Source organism: Urocampus carinirostris, chromosome 18 (genome assembly GCF_059441175.1).
Source record: "Urocampus carinirostris isolate Australia breed hairy pipefish chromosome 18, RoL_Ucar_1.0, whole genome shotgun sequence".
Lineage (NCBI taxonomy): Eukaryota > Metazoa > Chordata > Actinopteri > Syngnathiformes > Syngnathidae > Urocampus > Urocampus carinirostris.
The window spans coordinates 14,843,649-14,857,891 of NC_142366.1; the positions used below are offsets into that span (position 1 = coordinate 14,843,649).

General features: G+C 37.4%; 1 protein-coding gene across 1 annotated transcript in view; it reads left to right on the forward strand.

Annotated features, from left to right (window-relative positions):
- Positions 1-14,243, forward strand: part of c18h8orf34 (chromosome 18 C8orf34 homolog) — a 47,173-nt gene that overhangs the window by 14,322 nt on the left and 18,608 nt on the right. Inside the window, exons 4-10 of the mRNA XM_088322176.1 lie at positions 5,221-5,331; positions 5,428-5,456; positions 6,828-6,994; positions 9,648-9,823; positions 10,704-10,839; positions 12,105-12,190; positions 13,159-13,235. Coding sequence (XP_088178302.1) covers positions 5,221-5,331; positions 5,428-5,456; positions 6,828-6,994; positions 9,648-9,823; positions 10,704-10,839; positions 12,105-12,190; positions 13,159-13,235 — 782 coding nt within the window. The remainder of the gene's footprint in view (positions 1-5,220; positions 5,332-5,427; positions 5,457-6,827; positions 6,995-9,647; positions 9,824-10,703; positions 10,840-12,104; positions 12,191-13,158; positions 13,236-14,243) is intronic.

Consider the following 14,243-nt stretch of genomic DNA (forward strand, 5'->3'; position numbering starts at 1 on the left):
GGGAGGCAATTTGCACATTTTAATGTTTTTTTTCCCCCCCTTTTTTACGCTTTAGTTTTTCTAGTAAAATATGAAAAAATCATATATATTTTTCCTAAAGTATAATTATCATAATTTGAATTTTTTTAATTAAGGTGCACCTAAAAAGTGTTTTTTTGTTGTTGGTTTTTTAAAAAAATCATTTTTGAAAACGTATTTTTTAATTTTATTTACCATTGTATTTACTATTTCTTTATTTGTATTTGTTTTATATATATATATATATATATATATATATATATATATATATATATATATATATATTGTTGTTGTTTTTGCTTGTATTCTTTTTTTTATTTAATACAATAATATTGAAATGAAATATAATAAAAATATTTCAGGGTTATTTTTCTACAATGTTAGAGGATTATTTCTAAGATTTTTTTATTTCTAATTATTCTTACTTTTATTATTTGTATTAGTTAGGTTGCACCACAAAGGTAAGCATCCATCCATCCATCCATTATCTGCACCGCTTATCCTCTGTAGGCTCGCTAGGGCACTGGAGCCCATCCCAGCAATCCTCGGGCAGTGGGCAGGGGACACCCTGAACTGGTTGCCAGCCAGTTGCTGGGCACACAGGGACAGACAATTTGCTCGCTCATTCACAGCTAGGGACAATTTGGACCGGCCAATTCACCTGACATACATGTTTTTGGAATGTGGTAGGAAACCGGCATGCCCGGAGGAAACCCATACAAGCACGGGAAGAACATGCAAACTCCACACAGGAGGTTCGATCTCATGACCTCAGAACTGTGCCACACACGCGCTAACCACTGCACCGCTGTGCTGCATACAAACTGAATAATATATATAAATAATAATTATGTAATATGTGAAAAGATATATGAAGAGAAAAAAATCAACAAAATCTTTAAAATATGAATATAAAAAAAACGATGCATCTTTTGCATTTTTATCCAATTAGCCGACACTTACACGAGCTAAGCTAATGTTGCAAACGCCCTGCAACGCGCTGGAGACGTGAAGGCCAGGTCAAATGTGGAGCATGTGCAGCATTTTAATAATTAAACGCGGCGAGGACGGTCTATTTTTGGGTGCGGTCAGCGCCACCCGCGCCAAAAAAGCAGGACGGCGCTTGAAAAGTCGGGAATCTTGCTTTTTTCGAGTCTCTTACAGCTACGCTCGGGAGTCGGAGCGCATTAAAAATGCATTTCTTACGTGTTCGGCTACGCGCACTTCATGAAAAATGAAGGCCGCGTTCCGCATTAGCACGCTAGTGACGCAGCGCCAAAGGTGCCGAGGTTGACGCTCATGAATGCCACATGCAAGGTCTTTTGTACCCTTTGGGCTACTGTACTTTTGCTAGGATTAGTTGTGGTCTTGTTGTGGTTGACACAAAATATGATTCTAGAAAAGGATATAATTACAGGAAAGGAAATGGTAAAAGTTAGTGAACACTGGGGCAGCATGGCGGCGTAGTGGTTAGCTCGTGTGCGGCACAGTTCTGAGTTCATGGGATCGGACCCCTGTGTGGAGTTTGCATATTCTTCCCGTGCTTGCTTCCGGGCACTCTGGTTTCCTCCCACATTCCAAAAACATGCATGTCATGTTCATTGGCCGGTCCAAATTGTCGCTAGGTTCGAATGAACGAGTGGGTTGTCTGTTGTTCAGGGTGCCCCGCCCACTGCCCGAGGATAGCTGGGATGGGCTCCAGCACCCCCGTGACCCTACTGAGGATAAGCGGTGCAGATAATGGTTGGATGGATGGATAGTGAACACTGGGGGTCTCAAACTCAAAACTAGGGGGCCGCTGGAACTAGGATCTGGGTGAGGTTGGGCCAAATGGGTTTTTTCACAAAAAGAGCACTGATAAAAACATTCCTCTGTTCTTAAAGGGGCAGTGTTTAATATTTGACCATTAGATGTCGCTGTCATGTGTAGTACAACCCAAAATAAGTCCAAACAAAACCTGCAAACTACGGGGACTGAAAGTGAGCAAAAAGCAGACATTTTCTTCACATTTTTACCCACAAAGAAAGACAAAAGAAGGGAATAAGATTTTTTTTTAAAAGGAATAAGGAATAGAGAAAAAGAAATAAGAAAAGTAGGGGAAAAAGAGGCAAAAAAGGAAAATGGAGAAAAAGAAAGAAAAAGACAAGGAAAAGAAATGAAAAAAAGAGGGAAAATGGTCAAAAACAAAAAAAAGAAGTGCAAATTTCTGTCATGATTACCGATGTGATGCACCTGTGCCGCTCCTTTAGTGCCAACTGCCTCGGACTCTGATTGGCTCTCTGCCCCTATTTAAACCCACTCCTATCTGTCCCCTGTTGTCAGTCCGTCTGCGAACCTCAGTTTACTCTAGGCAAGCTTTTCGACCCTGACTCACTCCTGTTTTGCTCCCGTCTGTTTCCCGGCTTCGACCTGTTTTTTTATCTTGACCACGTTTTTTTGCTCTCCCGTCCCGGCCACTGACCCTTTTTCCGTTCCCGACACTGCCATCGCTCGCCACGGAAGTGCCACTTCCGTGTTCAGAGCGACCTGCTTCACACAACCAACGATCATTGGATCGTGTGTGCAATCCTTTCCTTTCTTCCCAACAAAACTGAGAGAAACGTAACGCAAGTGGGTCCTGTCTCCAATCTGGTCTTGACAATTTTTGTATTTTTTCTTTTAATTTCTTTATTTTAGTCCTCCTTTTTTCTCAAGTTTTACTTTTTGTCTTATGTTTTTCTTTTTTCTTATTTTTATTGTCCTTTTTTGTCTTTTTTTTTTGTATTTTTATTTTTCTCTTCTCATTACTCTTCTTTTCCAAAGTAATAAGGTCACATTGAGCCTCTATATTTTGTCTTCTTCCGCTGTGCTTCTAGCACTTGTATTTTGGGCGGCGTAACAGAACCCAGCGACATCTAGTGGGCAAATAATACACACGGTCCCTTTAACTTTCAAATCAAACAACTCTCATCCTGGGGGCTGCAATTGGCCCCTGATCCACATGTTGGATAACCCTGGTGTACAGGAACAAAACAACGAAGTTGACTGACCTTTAGAATTCAAAGATATTGAATCTACGCTAACACTGGCTCAACTACACTTCCTGATACATCAGGGGTCTCAAACTCCATTTATCTGGGGGCCGCTGCAGCTAGGGTCTGGGTGAGGTTGGGCCAAACCAGGCTTTCCACAAAATCAATTCCACTCTTTTCGAATATCTTTTTTTTCCCTTCACAAAATAAGATCTAAAAATAAAAAACGATAAAAAATCGTACGAAAAGAAATATATCAATCAGTGTCAAATTGATCCATAATCAGCTAGGATTGGAGTTAAAGGGACACACCTGCCTCCGGCTTCTCTGCATTTGGGTCCACCCCCAACACCATGATAGTGATATTAACGGCCTTTAACTGAACAAAACATAAAAGGTAGACAGCACACTTCATTTAGTCTATGTTCATATTTAATGTAGTTATTCCTTTTTCAAATATGTATTTCTTAATTTTCTATTTCATTATTTCATTTACTATATTTTTTCACTTTTTGCCTCAATGTCCTTCTGGTTTTCCCCTTTAGTGCTCCAGTGTCTCAATGTACTTCTGTTTTTCCTCTTCTGTGCTTCAGTGCCTCAATGTCCTTTTGGTCTTTCTTTTTGTGCTCCAGTGTCTCAATGTCCTTTTTGTTTTTCCTTTTCTGAGCTCCAGTGTCTCAATGTCCTTCTGTTTTTTCTTTTTTTGTGCTTGAGTGTTTCACTGTCCTTTTGGTCTTTCTTTTTTGTGCTCCAGTGCCTCGATGGGCTCCTGGTTTTCCCTTTTAATGCTCCAATGCCTCAATGTCCTTTTTGTTTTTCCTTTTTTGTGCTCCAGTGTCTAATTGTGTTTCTTGTTTTTCCTTTGTTTGTGCTCCAGTGTCTCAATGTACTTCTGTTTTTTCCTTTTCTGTGTTTCAGTGCCTCAATGTCCTTTTGGTCTTTCTTTTTGTGCTCCAGTGTCTCAATGTCCTTTTTGTTTTTCCTTTTCTGAGCTCCAGTGTCTCAATGTCCTTCTGTTTTTTCTTTTTTTGTGCTTGAGTGTTTCAATGTCCTTTTGGTCTTTCTTTTTTGTGCTCCAGTGCCTCGATAGGCTTCTGGTTTTCCCTTTTAGTGCTCCAGTGCCTCAATGGCCTTTTTGTTTTTCCTTTTTTGTGCTCCAGTGTCTAATTGTGTTTCTTGTTTTTCTTTTGTTTGTGCTCCAGTGTCTCAATGTACTTTTGTTTTTTCCTTTTCTGTGTTTCAGTGCCTCAATGTCCTTTTGGTCTTTCTTTTTGTGCTCCAGTGTCTCAATGTCCTTTTTGTTTTTCCTTTTCTGAGCTCCATTGTCTCAATGTCCTTCTGTTTTTTCTTTTTTTGTGCTTGAGTGTTTCAATGTCCTTTTGGTCTTTCTTTTTTGTGCTCCAGTGCCTCGATGGGTTTCTGGTTTTCCCTTTTAGTGCTCCAGTGCCTCAATGTCCTTTTTGTTTTTCCGTTTTTGTGCTCCAGTGTCTAATTGTGTTTGTTGTTTTTCCTTTGTTTGTGCTCCAGTGTCTCAATGTACCTCTGTTTTTTTCCTTTTCTGTGCTTCAGTGCCTCAATGTCCTTTTGTTCTTTCTTTTTTTGTGCTCCAGTGTCTCAATGTCCTTCTGTTTTTTCATTTTTTGTGCTCCAGTGCCTCCATGTTCCTCTGGATTTCCCCTTTAGTGCTCCAGTGCCTCAATGTCCTTTTTTGTTTTTCCTTTTTTTGTGCTCCAGTGTCTCAATGTCCTTCTGATTTTTCCTTTTTATGTGCTCCAGTGTCTAAATGTCCATCTTGTTTTTCCTTTTCTGTGCTCCAGTGTCTCAATGTCCTTCTGTTTTTTTCCTTTTTGTGCTCCAGAGCCTCAATGTCCTTCTGGTTTTCCCCTTTAGTGCTCCAGTGCCTTAATGTCCTTGTGTTTTTTTTCCTTTTTGGTGCTCAAGTCCTTCAATGTCGTTTTTGTTTTTCCGTTTTTGTGCTCCAGTGACTCAATGTCCGTCTGTTTTTTCCTCTTTATGTGCTCCAGTGTCTTAATGTCCATCTTGTTTTTCCTTTTTTGTGCTCCAGTGTCTCCATGTCCTTCTGTTTTTTTCTTTTTTGTGCTCCAGTGCCTTAATGTCCTTTTGGTTTTACTTTTTTTGTCCTCAACTACCTCAATGCCCTTCCGTTTTTTTTTTCCCATTTGTTATCCAGTGCCTCAATGTCCATCATGGGACTGGCGGGACAGCCGAGACTTGGACGAGCTCAGCCACATCCTGCAGGAAAGCAAAAAACTAGGCCGGGCCCTCGAAAGCCTTTCTCGAAGTGAGACTACGCCTCTGTTTCTTGGCGGGATGGAGCCCGCGGTCTGACGAGACCACCTCATGCCTTTCTTCCATTTAAAGTTTTTTTTTCCCGCAGGTATCGCCCCCACGGATGACATCGGACAGGTAATGCTGACTCTTCTGTTCTTTTATTTCATTTTGGCGTTCTTTCCGGTGTACCCGTTTTGGCCATAGGTGGCAGTCTAGTGGCAATAAGTGACTATTGAGGATTAACAATATGTGCTTTAATTTTGAGGATTGTTTTACAATTTATGTTGCTTTAAATATAGTACCGGTACATTGATAATGTTGATATATTTAATTTTATGAATTACAAAAAAATACGTTATTCACGCTTTAAATATGTTTTTTTTACTGCACATGTTGTAAAAATCTGAGAAAAATAGGAAAAAGTAAAAAAAAGATAATAATTATTGTCATTACTACTATACATATTATTAGTATTCTATTACAGATATCAAACGAATATATTTTAAAATGAAAATATAATATATTGCTAAATTTTTTCAATTTTTTTACTCTTATTACAATCATTAGTAATTGTATTTGTAGTAATAGTATTATAAATATTATATTATTGAAATAAAACAAAAATATATTTACATAATAAACGAATCAGTATGGTATTTTCAAAATAAAACAGTTATTTTTTTCCAAAATGAAAAACTAGTCAGAAATCCAAAAATAAACATTTAAAAAATGGAAAATATGATGCCGTTACTATTATTAGGATGAGTAGTGTTGTATAAGTAGTATTAGTAGAATTACACTATAAAAATAATAATAATAATAATAATAATTTCCTTTGTATTGTCATTAAAAATAAAACCAAAAGCAGTTTTAATCTGAAAAACTAATCATCACTCTAGAAATTAAGATATTTATAATAGCAAATTATAATGATTGTCATTATTGTTATTATTATTATCATTAATATTATTATTATTATTTTTAGTAGTAGTAGTAGTGGAAGTAGTATTCTTATTTTAAATATTATATCTAATAATACTAATATTAATAGTGATAAATAATGACAAATATTTTCCTGAAATAAAATACATTTCTAAAATCTTAATATTTCGGAGAAAATTATTAAAGTGATCGTAGTGTTTTTATTTAAAGACTATTATGATGTTTAAAAAAATGTTAAAAACAATATTTTAAAAAAGGAAATTCCCAATAAAAAGGAAAAAGAAGGTAATTTCAAAATAATTTACAGTAGTACCTTGAGATGTCGGTGATTTATCTTATGGACACATGAACCCTTTGTTTTACATATTATATAAATATATATTGAAGAAATTAACACTAAAGTATAATATAGATAAAATAAAAATGATTGTACATTTTATGTTCCTTTTGTCTAAAAACCGGCCCATGTTCTTTCTCAAGTATCGAAGTATGTCTATGTTATGCTGCCCTCTCGCGGTCACGACAAGACCTCATTACTCCGTTGTTCTTGTCGCGTACATGAAGAATTTAGGAGGCTTCAATGCGGTGTTGCGCCCCCGCGTGGTGGGCGAGTGGAGCGGCCGGACGGAGGATGACGCGGACCCCCTCGCCGCGGAGATGCTGCGTCCCCCCGACCCGCGAACCCGAAATGACGGCCGTTGCTGGAGGGGGGACGGGATACCCCTAGCCAGGTCATTATTAAAAAAAATAAAACTTATTTTTCATATTTACTCCGCAAAATAAATCGCTTATTGCATTTATTTTCTCGATATATTTTTTAATATGGCGGAAAAGAGAAACCTTGCTTTGAATTTCAAAGAAAATAAATGACATAATAGATATAAAAAAATCTAATTAATTTAAACGATCTTAGTAAGTATACTAATTATCACTAATTAAAATACTATTTATTTGAATAATTACTAATTTGAAAACAATATTCTTTCTTGCTTTATTTCTTTCGTTCTTGTTTTGAAAATGGCGTCCAAGAATTAAACAATGTTTCCCCTTTAAATAAGAAAATAAATCATCTCAACTCAATGACTGCCATTAACTGCAAAATTCGTCAATGATACCTCATAACTCAATGTCTTTTATGGCAATTAACATTTTCTGTTTAATCAAACATTTTAAAATATCCTTTTTTTAAATAGTTAATGTTTTGTATTATATCAACATACCCTTAAATGTTTTTTAATGCTAAAAAATAACCTTAAGAAAAGAAAAAACATTTTTTTGACGTTTCAAGGGAAAAAAACCCCCAAAATTTAGCTGATTATAATGCAATGTAAAACCAAACGTATATGTAATTGTTATTTTCTCCAAATAGCTAGTCAACAAATGTTGGGGTTGTTTCTTCAAAATAAAATAATTTACAAATATATATATGTTTTTATCGTATCAACATACAGTCCTAAAATGAGAAAAAAAGAGGAAAATTAATTTTTTAAAAAATCATAGTAAAGCATTGACTGCCAATCACAGCAAAATGCATTAATGATAGTCAAGTCAAGTCAAGCCATTTTTATTTGTACAGCCCTTCATCACAAAGAGTCTCAAAGGGCTGCACAGGTTATTGCAAAGACTATTATTACAGACTATTATTACACCATCCCCTCATCTAAAACCTACATGCGGGCAAGGAAAAACTCAAATACCTCAACATGAGGAAAATGAAGAAACCTTGAGAAGGGACCGCACATGAGGTCATCCCTCTTCCAGGATGACCAGGCTGCAATGGATGTTGCAATAACAAATAATACACAGATATTGTCAACAAAAAATATAGGTTATTCATATGCTATAGAGTAGAAGTGTGTTTTAAGTTTAGATTTAAACATTTCCACTGAGGGTGCAGATCGGATCTCAGGGGGAAGAGCATTCCACAGCACCGGGGCCCGGATGGAGAAGGCTCTCGAACCTGCGGAACTCTTCTTGGCTCTTGGGATCACCAGTAGACCAGCGCTTTCAGAACGAAGGCTCCGGACCTGAACATAGGGGGGAATTAAATCTGAAAGATATGAGGGAGCAAGTCCATGCATGATTTTGTATAATACCAAGAGAACCTAAAAATCACATTTTAAGCTAGCAGGGAGCCAATGCAGGTTAGCTAAAATCGGGGTAATGTGATCAAACTTTCTTGTTTTAGTTCGCTGCAGCATTTTGTACCAGCTGAAGGCTCTTGATTTTGGACTTCGGGAGACCGGAGAGTAGTGCTTTACAGTAATAGAGACGGGAAGTAACAAACGCGTGAATTATAATCTGCGCATCTGACTGAGACAGCATAGGACGAATTTTAGCAATGTTGCGAAGATGGAAGAAAGCGGTTCTAGTAATATTCTTCACGTGTGTTTGAAAGGACAGATCGGGGTCAAATATGACACCTACATTTTTAAGTGAGTCATTCTGGGTGATATGACATTTGTCAATGTTCACAGCAGTTTTTGAGAACAAGTCACGGCATTTAGATGGACCAATAACTAACATTTCGGTCTTTTCAGAGTTAAGGCGCAAGAAGTTGAGTGACATCCACTCTTTTATCTCAGTGAGGCAGGCCTCCAAATTTCCACAATTAAGTGTAGCAGATTCCTCCAACGGAAGATATACTTGAGTGTCATCTGCGTAGCAATGGAAACTGATATTATACTTGCGAATTATATCACCTAAAGGAAGCATGTAAATGCTGAAAAGAAGGAGACCAAGTACTGAACCCTGCGGAACACCACAGGTAACACTAAAGGGCTCAGATGTCATTTCGCCATATTTAACACAGTGCGTCCAATCTGAGAGGTAGGATCTGAACCATAAGAGGATGGTTCCTGAGAGACCAATCCATTACCATATGATAGAGTGCCATTGACGACCATAGATGTTATCCCCCAGTTTCATGATTGTGTGCTTCCAGTGAATAACTTGATTATTGTTTTCAATCCAAAATTAGCCTGAATTGATAAACTGTCAACTAAAATTCCTTTTCTGTCTTTAGCTAGCTAGCTAGCTGTGTGTAACGACCCTCAATCATGCGGGACACAAGGGTTCAGAGTCACTTTGTTTATTGCCTGCATTCAATAAACAATACAAATAAGTCAGGGCGTCTGTGCACGACTGCATACACCCTCAGCATGAGGTGATAGAGCTGAGGGTACGGCAAGCGCAGAAGCCCATAAAGTGCCAAACGAAAAAGACAGTCGCACACGCCCATGGCTTAACAAATGAATGCGGTACAAGAATTTTAACAATAATGCAACAAAAACACAGATTTTGTGAGAATTCAAAAAACTAAAAACAATCAAATTTCAACTGTTACATGTGCACGTGTGATACAATCCCACCCTTTCCCGCCAGTCTGAGAACAAAGTCGAAAGGCAGCAAAGGTCTGAAGGAGCAGCAGCAGCATCATCGAAAGCTATTGGCCGCCATGTTGTCGCAGCAGTTCTCGGACCTCCAACGCGACCCGACGCCGCCCGGTGTTGAAGACGAGATGGATTACGAGGACGAGGACGAAGCCACGGAGCTACTGGGTGAGTTGATCTTTATTTATTCATCAATATTATTTGTATTTATTTTGTGTTAGTTGCTCAAGTGTAGTAGCGTTACACTGCCCTCCGGTGGTGCTTCCAAGTCACTTCAGGATAAACTTAAGTTCAAATGAAAAAAAATACACACAAACCATCTCATCTCATTAGCTGCACCGCTTATCCTCAGTAGGGTCGCAGGGGTGCTGGAGCCCATCCCAGCAATCATCGGCCAGTGGGCAGGGGACACCCTGAACTGGTTGCCAGCCAATTGCAGGGCACACAGGGACAGACAACTCACTCGCTCATTCACACCTAGGGACAATTTGGAGCGGCCAATTCACCTGAAATGCATGTTTTTGGAATGTGGGAGGAAACCGGAGTGCCCGGAGGAAACCCACGCAAGCACGGGGAGAACATACAAACTCCACAAAGGAAGTCTGGAGCTGGATTTGAACCCATGCAGGAGGTTCCCATGACTTGAACTGTGCCGCACATGCGCTAACCACTGCGCCCCCGTGCTGCCCCACATATTTTTAAAATTTTCTTTAATTTCAAAAACAATTTAAACACGCTTTTATCATTTTGTATGCTTATTTTATCATTTCTGACTAAAGTTTGATATAAAATAACCGGGGAAAATAAATCTAGGATGCTAAATTATGCGTTTTTTAAATGTATTTTCAAAAGTCAATGTATTATTTATTAGCGTCCTGGTTTCCATGGCCATAATATTGTAGTCAATATACTGGACGTAGTTTAATAAAATGAATTCCCACTCATGGCTTCATTTAATCATTTCAAAAGTGACTCAGTTATCAGTTGTATGTCTTTCTATTAGTGCAGTTGTTCTCACACCTTCAATATATTATTTTCACATTGGCAGAGGACCTGGATGACCTCCGCATGGAAGGCGTGACCGTTTTGGCTCCATCCGGCTGCAAGTTCAGTCAAGGTCGCAGCTCGTATCATCCGGAACCTCAGGCCAAGGTCACGCTCAACATCTGCTCTCGATGTGCGAGGTTTGTTTTTTTTGTTTACTGTTTAATCTTTAGTGGACAGTCAAAATAAGGAGAGAAGGCATCAATGCATTTTGAACTAGCAAAGAGGAATGAAGAAAGAAGCCTTCAGATAAAATGATTCCTTGAATTCATGCAAAACGCAAAATTTGGAAACAAACTACTTTTAAATAGACTACTTTTGAGAATAGCTGACCTTTCAGACTACAATTTAAAACAAAGCGATCTTTCCCATGATTCCTAGCATCATACACAATAGATCCTTGTATGTGACGCCTCGATGCCGGCTAGCGATAAGCGCTATCTGGCGCTACTACGCCGACGCTACGTCGTCACGTGCCCGCACGCCGTATATTGTTTGGGCTGATTTCTTGTCCACCGTTTTTATCAGTCAAGGTTGTTTTGGCCTGTCCCGCATTGCCATGAATGCTATCACGTCATCACTAGCTAGCGGTTTATGTAACGGGATGAGTTTATGTAGTATGAATGTTTGCTTTGACATTGGTTTATTTTTTTGGGGGGGGGGGGAGTTTACTGGCTATGGCAAGGGGTCAGCAACAAGCGGCTCTGGGGCTTTTTGGTGCTCCCTGACGCTTTTTAAAAATGTTTGATAATGGAAAAATATAGTTTCGGAAGGAACACAAACTGGAGACATTCTTAAGATTTTCCAAGTAATATCAGCAGTTTGTGTTCTATAATTTTTTTCAATTTTTGTGGTTCCAAAAAAATGTTGTTGGGTTTTTTGGGGGGTTCCAGTATGGTTCTTTCAACATTTTGGGTTGCTGAGCAGTAGGCTATTGCAAATAACAATATATATCATAGTTCTTGATTTTTTTTCTCTTTTTTTCCTTTTTTCTGATTAGAGGTGTTAAGTGTACAAAAATATAAAATAACTTAAGCCTATTCTTTTAGGGGGCGGGGCTGTGAAGAGAAAAATTCCAATTATGGTGGGAATTTCGGGGGTTAGTTAAAATGATGTAAGCCTATTTTGGGGGGGTTGGTCAAGAGTAAAATTTCCAATTTTTGAGCAGTTATTTCAAATAAAATAGCCAATTTTGAGATTGGTTTCTATAAGTTAACAATCTTTTTTTGTCTGAGATGGAATTTCAGAACTTTCCAAGAGTTATTTCAATTAAATTTAACCCAAAAAAGTAATTTGGGTCAAATCAAGCCAAGAAGTGGATAACTCCACTCATTGACCCAAATTGGACTATTTTCACCCAATAGCATGTATTTTTGATCAATGCCAAGTTGTCTTTTTTGTCCAGGTTGCAGGGGGACAGTCTGGCCCCCAGCAGGTCCCAGGAAGCTTTGCGTCTGCTGTCCTCCGAGCCAGGGGCCACAAACGTTTCGTGTGAGTGTCCCAAAAAAAACAATGAAACGTGAAAGGCTGCAATTTTAACAATCGATGAATCAGCCGATTATTTCTTTCGATTAATCCGTGAATTTGATTTCTAGGAAATACATTTTTGATTTTCTCTTTTTTGTTTTGGACGGATAGAAAAATAGTGCACAAAAGAACAGAATATTCTGTAGTATAAAACAATAAAAAATTCAAGCGTTTGTCAGAAAACTTGAAAAAAAATACATACAAAAGTCAACTTTACACTTGTAAATATGTAAGATCCTCTTTTCCTACCACCTTATCCAAATATCATATTACATTTGGACTTATTTTACAAAACAAAAACGAAAAAGGAGCAATAACATTTCCAAAATGTAAACCCACTTTTCAAAATGTTGTCAACAAATTGTTTTTTTGGGTTCAACCCTTAAACATGACAAACAATCCCAATGTGCAAACAACGCATAATATGTTTAAGAATCTCTCCCTTGTGTTGAGTTAAAAAAGTCGTTATTATTATTTTTCTTTTTACTTTATTCATTTGATCTATTTATTTTCAGATTTTTTCTCTATTTTTGCAGCACTCCCTGTTCCTTGTTAACTTTGTAGTGTTTGACTGTTTCAAGCTAATTTTGTTTGTGATGATGCAATGTTCATTAAATAGGAGTTTTAAAAAAAGATACTTTTAAAAAAAGGATCTTAAAAAGAATACTTTTTTTAATAAACCGGTCTCAAGGCGCCCTCTGCTGGAGCAAAGTTTTACTACAACCCTCAATGTCATAACAAAATTTAATACACTTATTTGCATTTACAGTATTTAACGTGCTTAGTGGCTCATAGATCGCGTATCACAAAGAATCGATGATGATGATGATGTTGCCATAGCTTTTACTATCAATTTTACCGATTTGTTGTTGCAGCCCTAAAAACGTGTCTCGATTATTCTTTCTCACAGTCTGTTTTATTGTTTTTTGCAGCCGTGTTGCCCGGGGTGGACGCTTTCTCTGCGAGTCGTTTGCAAGAATGCGAGATGCCGTCTTGTGTGTCGAACTCGGTAAGTAATAGCCCCAGAGCGCCTTGGAGGGCGGCCATCTTGAACCAGCTGTTAGATCTCGTGTTGATTCTTGCCAGTTCCTGTTTGTGCAATAATCTCTCGCTGTATCGCGGTTTACATATCACGGCTTTGCGACTACGTATTTTCATGGTGCATTTCATTCTCCATTCTGATTGGCTAAACAGTCGCCCCTCACCTTTCTGCCTCTGTCTGCCTTAGTGTCAGTAATGTTGCAGTCTGAACTGTTCATTACGTACGCGTAATCTTTTCTAATTTCCAATTTCTTTAATTAACAGCCATCATGTCAACAAAACACTCGAACAGATTGTTGAAGTAAAAACATAGTGACCTTAGGTCATTTCTGCCGCTTAGTACCCTTTTAAAATTATAATTTGACAGTGCAGAAATGTTTGTATTTGTTAAAGAAGAATTCAGCCTGTAAGTAGGGTTTGTTCTTTGGTTTCAATGTATAATGGAGTATTTAATAAATAAATTACTGATGGATTACTGTATTACACAATCCAGTTCACATGATAGATTACTTTGCTTGTTTTTTTTATTCATTTTTCATTTTATCCATTTCTTTGTCTACAAAAATAAGATGTTTTTTTTCTTGGGTATGTGTTATTATTTTTATCTTTTTTTAAATTTTAATTTTAATTTTATTTTTACCAGTGTTATACCAGTTTATATTCATATTGTTTTAATACGTTTTTTATTTTCTCATTTTATTTTATACTTTTATTTATAGAAAAGTTCAAAATCAATTTGAGATTGTTTAAACATTTATCATTGATAGAAAAACATACATCTGCTTAGCGAGATAATTTTGCTCATTTTAAATTCTTTTGTGACGTTATGATTTATTTGAAGAAATATTTTTCATAACATAAAAAAAGAATGGTTCGTAATTTTGTCTATTTTAAATTTACAATTAATTCGAAAAAAATATAAAGGTAAATCTAGATACATTACTGGAAAGCACTGAATTGTGTATATTTTGATTAT